The 14,032-nt window shown below is 35.3% G+C and overlaps 1 protein-coding gene across 1 annotated transcript in view; it reads right to left on the bottom strand.

Annotated features, from left to right (window-relative positions):
- Positions 1-908: 908 nt before the first annotated feature.
- The window catches only part of LOC106090904 (glutathione-specific gamma-glutamylcyclotransferase 1), a 30,095-nt gene continuing 16,971 nt past the window's right edge, over positions 909-14,032 (bottom strand). The window contains exons 2-4 of the mRNA XM_013257257.2: positions 7,219-7,254; positions 2,180-2,258; positions 909-2,022 (exon numbers count right to left, since the gene is read on the bottom strand). Of these exons, the coding sequence (XP_013112711.1) occupies positions 1,586-2,022; positions 2,180-2,258; positions 7,219-7,254 (552 nt within the window). The 3' untranslated portion in view covers positions 909-1,585. The remainder of the gene's footprint in view (positions 2,023-2,179; positions 2,259-7,218; positions 7,255-14,032) is intronic.

The following is a 14,032-nucleotide window of genomic DNA, read 5'->3' as shown; positions in this document are numbered from 1 at the left end:
GATCGCTGGGGGAACACTGCGACATGTATAATATACAACGGTTGACTTATGAGCGCGATGTGTCATGTTAAGTCTCCATGATAGTCTAGAATAGAGTATTGGGCCCAAATACTTGGCATGATCTTATATAGATATCTCTAGGCCATATGGACGTGGCAAATTACGACCGAGTTTTCCTGTGAACTAGACTTTCTTAGTTTTCCCCTGGTTACCTCCTGCTGGTAGTCCCGGTATCCACAGTTAGTTCAGTGCCCAAGCTTATGACGTCACTCATCACGGAGAGAAGCACACCAGAGACAAGTATAACCACATCGTCCGGATAAATTTAGTTCAGTGCCCAAGCTTATGACGTCACTCAGCACGGAGAGAAGCACACCAGAGACAAGTATTACCACATCGTCCGGATATACGATAACAACATTAATCTTCATTCGGGTCATACACTCTAGTAGTGGCAATTTCAATGTCATAAAAAGTAGGTTATTTGACTTAGGTTGAGTATAGCCAATGGGGGAATAGTTCGATAGATAGTCAGTGTGTTCGATTTTCACCAGATGCTTGAGTATTTCGATACTGTGGTATCACAATGGGCAACAAATCGTCCAAGGTAGTCTTGAATGGAACACAAATGCTACCACCTGTGACTTCTACCACAAATTCTACATGGACTGTTACTTCAAATTTCCCTCAATAATGAAACTCGAGAATTGTTTTATATTGAAATATTCATATATATAAATTTATTTTTAATTTTTTTCTAATTATTTTGTTTAGTAATATACATATTGGACATACATATTTAGGAGGTTTAGTTTTTTTATTACTTCTTAATTATGTATACTGATGTAGGCTAAATTGTATTGTACCAAAAGATTTTCCTAATCTAAAACAATTAGAGAAAATCTAAGAAAAAACATTCAAAGCAGAAGATTATCTTAACAATATGTGAACCAAAGAGGTTTGGGACAGACATTTTAATCTGAGGGTTAGTTGGTTGGTTAATGATATTATTAGGCAGAACAATCGTAGGTCATTACAAAAGTTTGGTAAAAAAGTTATACATGATTGTTAGTCTGGATTGTTGCGTTTGGGTTGTTAGGTCTTAACTCTTAATAAAGCCTTGGTCTTTGTTTTCGTTTTTTTTTTCAATAACAGAGAATTTATTACCGCAGTTTTTTATTTTGCATTGGAGAATTTTGTTAAATTTTGTGTTTGTCAGTTTTGTTTTACAATGTAGTTTTAATTAAATTATAAATTATGAGGCCTCAGTTGAAGTTATTCATGGGACGACGACGATGACTATGCTATTTCTTAATCAGGAAACTTTGGAGTTTCTAAATCATTTTAAAATCATATCAAAAATTAAACCTAAATTTGTTGTTATCTTACAATTTACACTATTATCCTATCATCCTATCGTCAATAGTAAAAGCCAAAGGAACCTTGACCGAAGGCACTGCAACTTCCTGCCCCCATACATAAAAAACAACAATAATACTTGCAGGAAGTAGTACTCTCCTTTTTCTTCTCCTACAGCATTTGCATTTCATTTCATCACTCTTTGTGTTCTTTGTCTTTCATTTTGTTAGATATTCAAACAACGCAGTTTGCGTTCCGCTATACGTGAGGTAAATTCAAAACTGGGCGGCCTTCTGATATCTTCATGTGAATCACGACGTATGCGACCACGATTGGTACCCATCACAGAGCACAGAGGTATATTTTGCCTGCGTAATTCACTTAGCACCAAAGATTCTAATTTAAATAAATGCTCGTCCCATATTTCTGGAATCTCTTCATGCATAAAGGTGGCCAGACGTAGCAGATATTCGGCATTGTGTCCACTGGGACCTTCACAATCGACAATTTGTTTTGCCACATTCTCCAGTTTGTCCTCGCCCAACCAATGTTCGCTATCCTTATTGGCCACATAGACAATGACGGGCAAAGCTTCACCGCCAAAGGGTGTGTCATATGAGGCAATGCGGGGATAGAATTTTGTATCGACAGTTGTGTAGCCACCTGGAATGAAATAGAGGGAGCATAAGAAAATGGCTAATATTATATAAAGATATGGCCAACTCAAGTTCTGATTTTGGGAAAATCACAGTAGTATTGGGTACTTTTGATTTAACCAAATTTCAACTCTTGTTGCTTTAAATTTTTTCTTAACACTTACCTAGTGTGCATTCTCTTTGTTTTAAATAATCCAAGGCTGTCTTTCCTGTTATTCTGTAGGCACAGCCCCATGTAATGCCCTGAAATAATAAAAAAAAATCGTTTCAAACAGGGCCTTTCCAAATCAAATTAAAACTGAATTTATATAAAAAGTTTACTCAAATATTTTTATTAAAAATTGATTTTAGATTTTTGGTTTGTTTTGGATGGATCAAAGCTAGCGGACGGAGTTGGCCTGGGGTCTACATTGAGAACCCAGGGACTGAGATCTGTTTTAGACTGCCTGAACATAAAATGGTCCTGCAGGCGTAGATCCGGGCGATCACGGAATGCTTGAAGTGGTGTGGTGCTAGCGCGAGGAAGTCTTTACGGACAGTAAATTTGCCATAAGGGCAATAACAACCAGGACGGTAAGGTCACGAACAGTCTTACATTGTAAGAAGGAGATTAACGCCTTCTCTGAGGATGAAAAAATCCTCATGGTTTGGGTGCCGGGCCATAACGGAGGGCGCAGGGCATTGGCGGTGAAAGGGCAGAAGATTTGGCGGTGAAAGCCAGAGGACTGCCGCCAATAAACCTGGTTAACCCGAAGCCTTACGGGTCGACACAGTCCGAGTTAAGGGAGTGGGCGTATGCAACATTGTGGAACACCGAAACGGTCGATAGGACGGTGAAAATCCTATGGGGGGATTCAGATCGTGAGAAGACGAGACTATTACTGAAAGGAAGTAAGAAGGAGGTCAGTATAGCTATTGGTATCATAACGGGATACATAGGACTACGAGCTCGGTGCGCCAAGGTATAGCATGCGTGGAAGATGATGAGACGTTGGAGCAATTCCTTTGTCATTGCCCGGCTTTCGCCTCTAACAGATACCGATAGGTAGGTGGAGACACAATACCAGACATGAACCAACTTAGGGGAGTGGTATTGAAAACAATTAAGGATTTTGTAAGTACCACGGAATTCCTAACTTAAAATTTTCTTTTTAGAGGTTACTTTATAGTTTTTAGAGCGCACAACAAGCCGATTACTGGCTTGGGTGTATGTCCATAGTGGCATGGGGGCGATTAATATCTGCACCCTCTTTTCAACCTAACATAACCTAGGTTTTGTGAGATGGAATGGTAGGGCCTCATGTTTGTGGTCAGACAAACGATATCAGATCGTTAAAGACATATTAGGCTATAGTTCTCGAAGATATAGAAACTGAAACCGCCTATGTTAGGCAGTAGAGAAGTGACGAATTGTTCTTCATATCGCGTTCTGTGCGAATTATCTAGATGACATTCCAGAAGAATCAACTGCCGAAGCACAATGATGCATGAAAGACAACTCTTATCACCAAGAAGTCTGACTGGCGTCAAGGCTCTAGAGTTTGAAACGTCCACCGTTCAGAATCGGAATTGGAGTTGTTGTTGTGTGTTGTACACCGAGGTGGCAGCCCTTGCCGATGAAGGATTCCATCGGGTCAATCCGGTACGTACAACCGGCTGCCATGGGATTGTGGAACCGAAGTATTTAGTCAGAGTTTAAGTCGGTACATGCTTACTCAACTCCGACTTCGGGTATATTCTTAGACCTCGACTTTGGTTTCAAATTCTCTATTTTGCAACCCTGTTCTGAGCAACAGATTTTTTTGGGCTCTCTGTTGACATATAAATCTTAAGACGACAAAGATGAATTACCTGGCCACACGAAAAATTCTGCGAATCGCCAAAAGTTCTTCCAAAAATTAAAAATGCGTTTGTCACACGTTCGTAGATTTGCGTCATTATCTCATACGAATTACAACAATTATTAAAATTAAGGGGGGTGCAAACAGTGACAAAAAATCGGGGGTGCGACCATTAATGTGCATTTTTCCCCCAAACGCTCAAATAAAGTTATGCGGTTGGGATTGTAAATGGGCCAAATGGGTCCATGTTTGAAAAGCTCCCATATAACCGGTCTCCAGATTATATTTGCTGAGCCTTTAAACCGCGCAATTCTTATCCAATTTGGCTGAAAATTTGCACGATAACTTTTTGTATGACCTCTAACAAGTGTAATGGTTTGAATGGGTCCAAATCCTGATATAGCTCCCATATAAACCGACCTCCCGAATTCTTCTATGATTCTTATATGATTTGGCTGTTATTTTGCATGATGACTTTTCCTATGACCTTCAATAGATGTACTAAATATGGTTCCAATCGGTTAAAAAACTGATATAGCTCCCATATAAACTGATTTCCAAAATATATATTTTGAGCCTATTAAGTATGCAATTCTTATCCGATTTGGCTGAAATTTTGGACAATGACTTTTCCTATGACCTTCAACAGATGTACTAAGTGTGGTTACAATCGGTTCAAAACCTAATATAGCTCCCATACAAACCGACCTCCAGAATATATTTCTTGGGCTCTATACAGCGCAATTCTTGTACGATTTGGCTGAAATGACTTTCTGCGACCTTTAACAGTTGTACTAAGTATGGTTTGAATGGGTCCAAAATCTGATATAGCTCTCATATAAACCGTCCTACCGAATATATTTCTTGAGCCTCTAGAGAGCGTAATTCTTATCAGATTTTGCTGAAATTTTGCATGATGACTTTTCCTATGACTTTAAACGGATGTACTAAGTGTGGTTACAATCGGTTCAAAACCTAATATAGCTCCCATATAAACCGATCTCCCGAAAATAATTCTTCAGCCTAAAAAAAACACAATTCTTATCCGATTTTACGCAAATTTTGCACAATGACATTTCTTATGACCTCAAACAGATGTGTCAAGTATGGTTTCAATCATCCCAAAACCTGTAATAGTTCTTATATAAACCGACCTCCAAACAGATCTCCAAAATATATTTTTAACCCTATAAAGGGCGCGATTCTTATCCGATTTGCCTAAAATTTTCCTTTGAAAATTACTTTTTCTTTGACCATCAACAGATGTACTAAGTATGGTTCGAATCGATCCCAAACCTGATATGCGGCAATTCTTATCCAAATGCAAATTTGTCCATGAACATTTCAGTAAGGAACGGGCAAACTTCTCATGTACCAATGAGTGCTGTCCGATTCAAGTTTAAGCTCAACGATGAAGGGCCTCCAGTCTAAACCCGTGTCCGAACGGCGTGCCGCATTGCAAACCCTCTTTGGTGAGTAGTTTTTATATGGCATAGTACCTCACAAACGTCGCTAGTATTATGAGGGGATAACCACAGCTACAATTTTTTTTCTGATGTTCTCGTCAAACCCAGGCGTTCAGCGTCATAGGCGGAAATGCTAAACTCTACGATACGGTAGCTTCCATATTTTCTTCAAGCATATAAAAAAATCCATGGTGATTTTTTTATTGTTATGATCTCCCATTATCCTTTTTAGTTTTTGCCTATAAAGAGAAACCGTCCAAAGAACTTGATAAATGCGATTCATGGTGGAGGGTGTATAAGATTCTATCTGGCCGAATTTAACGCCCCCTATTTTCCCATGAATCTTATAATGGATTCCCGGCTTTCTCAGATACAAGCGGCATGCCTATGTTTCAGGGCGTTCAGTGAATACAAGGTTCACAAAGGTAGTGCAAAGATAAATGCATCCTTTGGAGCCTATATGTTCACGGTGTGAACATTAAAATTTAATTTCTAAAAAATTTCTTTATTTTTCTTTTTCTAAACAGAATTTTGTAAAGTTTTGTAATTTCACTTTAGTTGTTTTTTCTCCAAAGTGGAGTCAAGCCTAAAGTAATTTTGTTATGAATTATTTTTTGTTCATTTATTTATTTTTTATTTATTAATTTTTTGTTCATTTATTTATTTTTTTATTTATTAATTTTTTCATTTATTTATTTTTTATTTATTAATTTTTTTCATTTATTTATTTATTTTTTTATTTATTTCTTTTTTTTAATTATTTTTTTTTATTTTTTATTTATTTAATTTTTTATTTATTTTTTATCTTTGTCTTAATTTCTTCTAAAAATTCTCCTTTTGTTCCCCTTTTAAAATGTTTGAAATGGCAACCCTGACATCTAAAATTAAATTCTTGTTGTTATAAAAATAGTAGCATCCAAATACTTATGCTGTGCTTTTATAGTTTCTTCCCTTGTTATACCAACAACTCGCACAACTTGTATTTCCCGAACACTCTTCTTGTGCAAAGCCCCCATTAAATAGACAAAAACCTCCCTAAAGTATGCTATAGTTTTTGCTTTCTACTCTCTTTGTTCATCGATGTTAGCATTTCACATAATCATTTTCTTTTAAAAATTCATATAAGTACCATGCGTAGCACAGCGTTAGTGGGGGCATTCATTGATTTGTTGTTCGAGTCTTCCATGCTTGTCTCTCGGGGTCACATACGAGTTCCTGGTAACTCTTTGAGAACATGTGCACTTGTGTGCATATTCTATGCTATACCCTGGGGAAAGTCCCCGGGCCTAGGTTAGAAAGTAACAAGGCGTAAATTGGAAGTTATAATCTCTCTCAATATGCTTTCGCCTATATTCCGTGGAAATCCGCTGGGTGTGTATGAAGAGTTTCCTTGTGAAACGAATTTATATGCCCAGTGTCTGCGGAAACGTGCCAGTAATTGCTCAGTTATAGACAAGTTGTGGGATTTGTGGAGGTAAAGAACCACATCCCCCCTACTACACGCAATGGGGCTTACATTGGGAAATTCGGACTCCAAAATAAAATGTCAACTAATATTTTTTGTTTTGTTTCAAATGTTTTAAAAAAGAAAAGAAACAAACATCGTTGACAATTTGTACACAGAGGGACAAAGGGAATGCAAAAAAACATTTAAAAGTCAGCAAAAGTGTGTTGTGTGTTGAAGAAACTTTTTCTTTGTAAATTAATTTTGAGGAAATTAAAAATAAAACAAAATTTTGAGTTAATTTGCAATAAAGATTTGACGAAATTTTCAATAAAATTCAAATTTAGGCGAAGTAAAATTTTTTTATCAAATTTTGATTAAATTATTTTACAGCGATAGTTTTTTAGTTTCGCTTACACCTACATAGCTATGCATTGTATTCTTAAAATTACCTCTTTGTCTTCCACCAGAGTGGCAACACGTCCAGGCTGAAAAAGAGAAGAAAGAAAATGTGTTATTAGCATTGAATGTAACCAACAACTGGAAAACAAAACATTTAAGAGTGGCACAGAATTCAAAACAAAGAAATTATTTTCTGGTTTTTACAACAAGTGTTCAGTATAAAAACATATTTCGAAGCACATATTTTTTTTATATAACAGACTACCTTAACCCATATTCGTAATTCGACAGTACAAGGAAATGTAAGACGTCAATAAAAAACAAAAGAGTCTTTGCTTAAAACCAAAAAGAAATCCAATGACATAAGAAAAAACAGCACCAAAACTTGAACGTTTTTTGAAATATATGAAAACAAAGCCCTTGTTGAAAGAAATCTCAAACAAAACTAATTTTTCGTTAATGAAAGCTTCGAAATTATCAATGTCCGCAATGTTTTCATAAGTATTCTATGGATTTGTTACATGTAAAATTTGGGGACGTAGGTTCGAATCCCAACAATTTTTTTTTATTTCTTGTGTTTTCTATTCAATCTTTATTGTTTTTATTTTTTTAATTAAATTGTTTTTTATACACATTTTTGATTTAATTGACTATGCTTTTGTTATTATTTTTTTTAAATAAAAAACCAGTGCTAAGTTCTGCCGGGCCGAATCTTGGGAACCCACCATAATGGATTCTTCAAAAAATTTATAGAAAATAAATTTAGTTGAAGGGCATAATTTTATTGTACATACTAAACTTCAGTCAGATCAGCAAATATTAAAGCTTCTAGGAACCGAACAAGGATGATCGAGAGACCGCTTTACAAGGGAGCTATATCAGGTTAAAGACTGATTTGGACCGTATTGGGCACAGTTGGTGGAAGTCGTAACAGAATACCGCATGCAAAATTTCAGCCAAATCGGACAATAATTGCGGCTTGCTAGGGCTCAAGAAGTCAAATCGGGAGATCGGTATACATGGAAGCTATATCAGGTTACAGACCGATTGGGACCGTACTAGGCATAGTTGTTGAAAGTCGTAACAGAACACTACATGCAAAATTTCAGCCAAATCGGGTGAAAATTACGATTTGTAGCGCCTCAAAAAATCAAATTGGGAGATCGGTTTGCATGGGAGCTATATCTGGTTATAGATCGATTCGGACCGTACTTGGCACAGTTGTTGGAAGTCATAACAGAACACTACATGCAAAATTTCAGCCAAATCGGACAAAAATTGCGGCTTCCAGGGGTTCAAGAAGTCATATCGGAAGATCGGTTTACATGGGAGCTATATCAGGTTATAGGCTTCTTTGGACGGTACTTGGCACAGTTGTTGGAAGACATAACAGTACACTACATGCAAAATTTCAGCCAAATCGGACAAAAATTGTGGCTTGTAAGGTCTCAAGAAATCAAATCGGGAGATGGGTTTATATGGGAGGTTATGGGAGGTTATGTCAGGTTATAGGCTTCTTTGGATCGTACTTAGCGCAGTTGTTGGAAGTTATAACAGAACACTACGTGCAAAATTTCTAAATTGTACGAAAATTGCGGCTTCCAGGTGCTCAAGAAGTCAAATCGGTCTATATGGGAGCTATATCAAAATCTGAACAGATATGGCCCATTTGCAATCCCCAACGACCTACATTATTAAGTATCTGTGCAAAATTTCAAGCGGCTAGCTTTACGCGTTCAACCGCTATCGTGATTTCGACAGACGGACGGACGGACGGACGGACGGACGGGCGGTCGGGTGGACATGGCTAGATCGAATCAGAATGTGGAGACGATCAAGAATATATATACTTTATGGGTATGGTATATCCTTTTTGGGTGGGTATGAAAACACATTTTTTGCCTAATTTAAAAAAACAAGCACTTTTTGTTTTCTATAGATTCTATTCTATATAATAGAAAATGATTACCCTATAGTCTGCAGCCGAACAATATCCGATTGTATGACAAATCTTTTTATTTATTTTTTTATTTTAATATTTTAATATTTGTTTTTATATTTTTATTAATTGTTAAAATTTTTTAAGTTTTTATAAAGTAATTTTTTATTTTAAATTTTTATCAAATTCTTTTTAAATTTTTATAATTTTTTTTAATTATTATTTTTTTTTATATAATTTCTTTAATTTATATATATATATATTTTTTAAATTTATATATATATTTTTTAATTTAATATATTTTTTTATAAATTTTTATCATTTTTTTTTTTATTTTTTATAATTCTTTAAATTTCTTGTATGTTAACTCTGGTGAACCAGGGTCGAAATCAAAAAAAAAAATTTTTTTGTTTTTTATTTTCAATCTTTATTTTTTGAGCTTTTAAAACTTGTCTATCTAAAAAAAATTAAAAACAAAGCCCTGTTGAAAGAAATCCCAAACGAAAAACTTTTTTTGTTGAATTTTTGTTTTTTTATTTTTAATCTTTATTTTTTAACGCTGTTTTACATTTTTTAAACAAACAATTTTTAGAGACACATTCGTAATTTAATTGATATTTTATTTTATTTTTATGAATTTGTTAATTTTAATTTTTTGAAATTGTTAATTAATTTTTACATTTTAAAATCTTTTTAGTTTTTCTTAATTTTTATATTATATTTTTAGTTGTTGTAATATTTTTTATTTTTAAAATTTTATCATTTTCTTTTTTATTTATATATTTTTTTTAATTTTTACGTTTTTTTTTTTAATTTTTAAGTTTTTGTTTTTTAATTTTTATAAATTTTTTTTTTATTTTTTTTTTTATATGTATTTTTTTAATTTTTCTGTTAAATTTTTTAAATACTTTTTTTTCTCAATTTTTTTATATACTTTTTTTAACTTTTATATATTTTTTTTTAATTTTAATATTTATATTTTTTTAACTTTTATATATTTATATTTTTTTAACTTTTATATATTTTCTTAAATTTTTTTTATTGTTCTATGGGTTTGTTGTATGTTTACTCTGGGGATCCAAGGTCGAAACTGAAAGAGTTTTGTTTGCGTTTTTGTTTCTTTTTTTTGTGGTGCTCTTAATTTTTTTCATTAAAAAAAAATAAGTTTTTTTTTATTGAAAGAAACAAAAAATATTTTTTATTCTTAAAAATTTTTTTACTTAAAAATCAATAAAAATATTTTTTACATATTTTTATACCCACCACCGAAGGATGGGGGTATATTCATTTTGTCATTCCGTTTGCAACACATCGAAATATCCATTTCCGACCCTATAAAGTATATATATTCTTGATCAGCGTGAAAATCTAAGACGATCTAGACATGTCCGTCCGTCTGTCCGTCTGTCCGTCTGTCTGTTGAAATCACGCTACAGTCTTCAAAAATAGAGATATTGAGCTGAAACTTTGCACAGATTATTTTTTTGTCCATAAGCAGGTTAAGTTCGAAGATGGGCTATATCGGACTATATCTTGATATAGCCCCCATATAGACCGATCCGCCGATTTAGGGTCTTAGGCCCATAAAAGCCACATTTATTATCCGATTTTGCTGAAATTTGGGACAGTGAGTTACGTTAGGCCCCTCGACATCCTTCGTCAATTTGGCCCAGATCGGTCCAGATTTCGATATAGCTGCCATATAGACCGATCATCCGATTTAGGGTCTTAGGCCCATAAAAGCCACATTTATTATGCGATTTTGCTGAAATTTGGGAGAGTGAGTTATGTTAGGCCCCTCGACATCCCTCGTCAATTTGACCCAGATCGGTTCAGATTTGGATATAGCTGCCATATAGACCGATCCTCTGATTTAGGGTCTCAGGCCCAAAAAAGCCACATTAAGTATCCGATTTTGATGAAATTTGTGACAGGGAGTTGTGTTAGGCTCTTCGACATCCTTCGTCAATTTGGCCCAGATCGGTGCAGATTTGGATATAGCTGCCATATAGACCGATCCTCTGATTTAGGGTCTTAGGCCCATAGAAGCCACATTTATTATCCGATTTTACTGAAATTTGAGACAGTGAGTTGTCTTAGGCCTTTCTACATCCTTCGTTAATTTGGCCCAGATCGGTTCAGATTTGGATATAGCTGCCATATAGACCGATCCTCCGATTTAGGGTCTTAGGCCCATAGAAGCCACATTTATTATCCGATCTTACTGAAATTTGAGATAGTGAGTTGTCTTAGGCCCTTCTACATCCTTCGTCAATTTGGCCCAGATCGGTTCAGATTTGGATATAGCTGCCATATAGACCGATCCTCCTATTTAGGGTCTTAGGCCCATAAAAGCCACATTAATGATCCGATTTAACTGAAATTTGGGACAGTGAGTTGCGAAAAGCCCTTCGACATCCTTCGTCAATTTGGTCCAGATCGGTCCAGATTCGGTATGAAAGGTGGTTTACATATATACCCGAGGTGGTGGGTATCCAAAGTTCGGCCCGGCCGAACTTAACGCCTTCTTACTTGTTTTTAATTAAATTTTTTTTTTGTATTTTTTATATTTTTTAATTTTTTTATAAATCTTTGGGTTTGTTGTATGTTAAGGACTCAGAAAAAAATTTAAACCCAATTTTCTTAGTTTTGAACGAATTTACCATCAGACGAAATAACTACTTATATCATAATTCTGCTTTTATAAATATATGGCAAATGCCAAATTTGATTACAAATTTTGCCCATGAACATTCCACTAAGGAACAGGGGCAAACTTCTAACATATTAATGAGTGCAGTCCGATTCAAATTTAAGCTCAATAATGATAAGGGGCCTCCTTTTTATAGCCGAGTTTGAACGGCGTGCCGCAGTGCGACACCTCTTTGGACAGAACTTTTACAAGGCATAGTACCTCACAAATGTTGCCAGCATTAGGTGGGGAAAACCACCGCAGAAAATTTGTTCTGATGGTCTCGTCAGAATTTGTTGATATCAGCAGACTAATACCTTCTAATCCCTACCATAAAAATACTGAACTCGCCATTTCGTATATCCCTTTTTTTCCACCCAATAAAGTATTCATGTATTTTGGATTATTGTAATAGCTATGTCCGTTTTGTTCACCTTTACGTATGGTCACATGTCCGGCTCTCCGTCCATAAGTCTGTTTAAGACGAACTTTTTTTTCTTTCCATTTTCGACAGTTTTTTGCTTTGTTTGCTTAATTTTCCTATGACTGAAGCAATGACAAATTGCATTTTTTTTCTTGTTTCCAGTTGCAATAAGCACAATTTTCTTATCTCAGTAAATGTTTAAGTTGGCTGTATTTTATAGCGAATTTTGTTGTGGTGTTTTGTTTTTATTGAAAACGTGTCTTCTCCTTGTTTATGGGGTTTAAGGGAGAAAAGCTTTAGGTGAATAAACAAAACAATTAAATAGGTACAAAAAGGGCTATAAAACATTGTAAACAGACGTAAACAAATTTTGTGAAACTTTATTACAAAGTTGTGATTTTTTCATACATTAAGAAAACAAATAGGCAAAATATATATTCTAGGTTATTGAAATAAAATACTTTCATTTTTTAAATAAAGACAAAAAGTGAAGCTACAACAAAGTAAAAAACAAAAATAAATACAAGTAAAAGTGTGCCGAGTTCGGCCGAGCTCCACCATGGGTGATATGCCCCCATGGGGTTTTATATCAAGTTCTTTGCCCGATTTAAAGTTATGAACCGGTTGGGGCCATATTTGGTTTGTTTGTTGAAGACCAAAGTGAAATTCATTGTGCAAAATTTCAGCCAAATTGGATAAGAATGGCCCCCTCTAGGGGCTCAAGTAGTATATAAACCGGGACATCGGTTTATATTGGAGCAATATCAGGTTGTCAACCGATGTGGGCCATACTTGGCGCAGTTGTTGATGGTCAAACCAAAACACTTTATGCAAATGTTCAGCCAAATCGGATAATAATTGCGCCCTCTAGCGGCTCAAGAAGTCAAGATCCGAAATCGGCTTATATGGGAGCTATATCAGGTTATGAACCGATCTGAGCCATAGTTGGCAGAGTATTTGGAAGTCAAAATAAAACACTTGATGCACATTTTTAGCCAAATCGGATAAGAATTGCGCTCTCGTGAACCGATATCGCCCATTTACAATCCCAAGCGATCTGCACTAATAAAAGTATGCAACATTTTAAGCACCTAGCTCGAGTCCTTCGAAAGTTAGCGTGCTTTCGACAGACAGAGGGACATGGCTAATTCGACTAAGAATGTCCTGACGAACAAGAATACATAAACTTTCTTGTGACTCAGATCAATATTTCGACGTGTTACAAACGCAATGACTAAATTACTATGCCTCCATCCCATGGTGAAGGGTACAAAAATATATACATAACAAATTTAACAAGTAAAAGCGTGCTAAGTTCGGCCGGGCCCAATCTTGGGAACCTCCCACCATGGATTTTGCTAAAAATTTATACAAACTTAATAAAGTTGAAGGGCATAATTTTATTCTACATATGAAACTTCTGTCAAACCAGCGAAAATTAAAGCTTCTAGGAATCGAACAAGGACAATCGATAGACCGGTTTTTATGGGAGCTATATCAGGTTATAGACTGATTTGGACCGTACTTGACACAGTTGTTGGAAGTCATAAAAAAACACGGCATATAAAATTTCAGCCAAATCGGAGAAACATTGCGGCATGTAAGGACTCAAGAAGTCAAATTGGCAGATTGATTTATATCGGAGTTTTACCAGGTTATAGACCAGGTTTGGACCTTACTAAGTACAGTTGTTGAAAGTCAAATCAGGATATCGGTTTATATGGGGGTCATAACAGAACGCTATCTGCAAAATTTGAGCTAAATCGGACAAAAGTGGCGGTTTTCAGGGATTCAAGAAGTCAAATCGGG

The sequence above is a fragment of the Stomoxys calcitrans genome, chromosome 2 (assembly GCF_963082655.1).
Source record: "Stomoxys calcitrans chromosome 2, idStoCalc2.1, whole genome shotgun sequence".
NCBI lineage: Eukaryota > Metazoa > Arthropoda > Insecta > Diptera > Muscidae > Stomoxys > Stomoxys calcitrans.
This window is presented reverse-complemented; position numbering and strand designations above follow the sequence as displayed.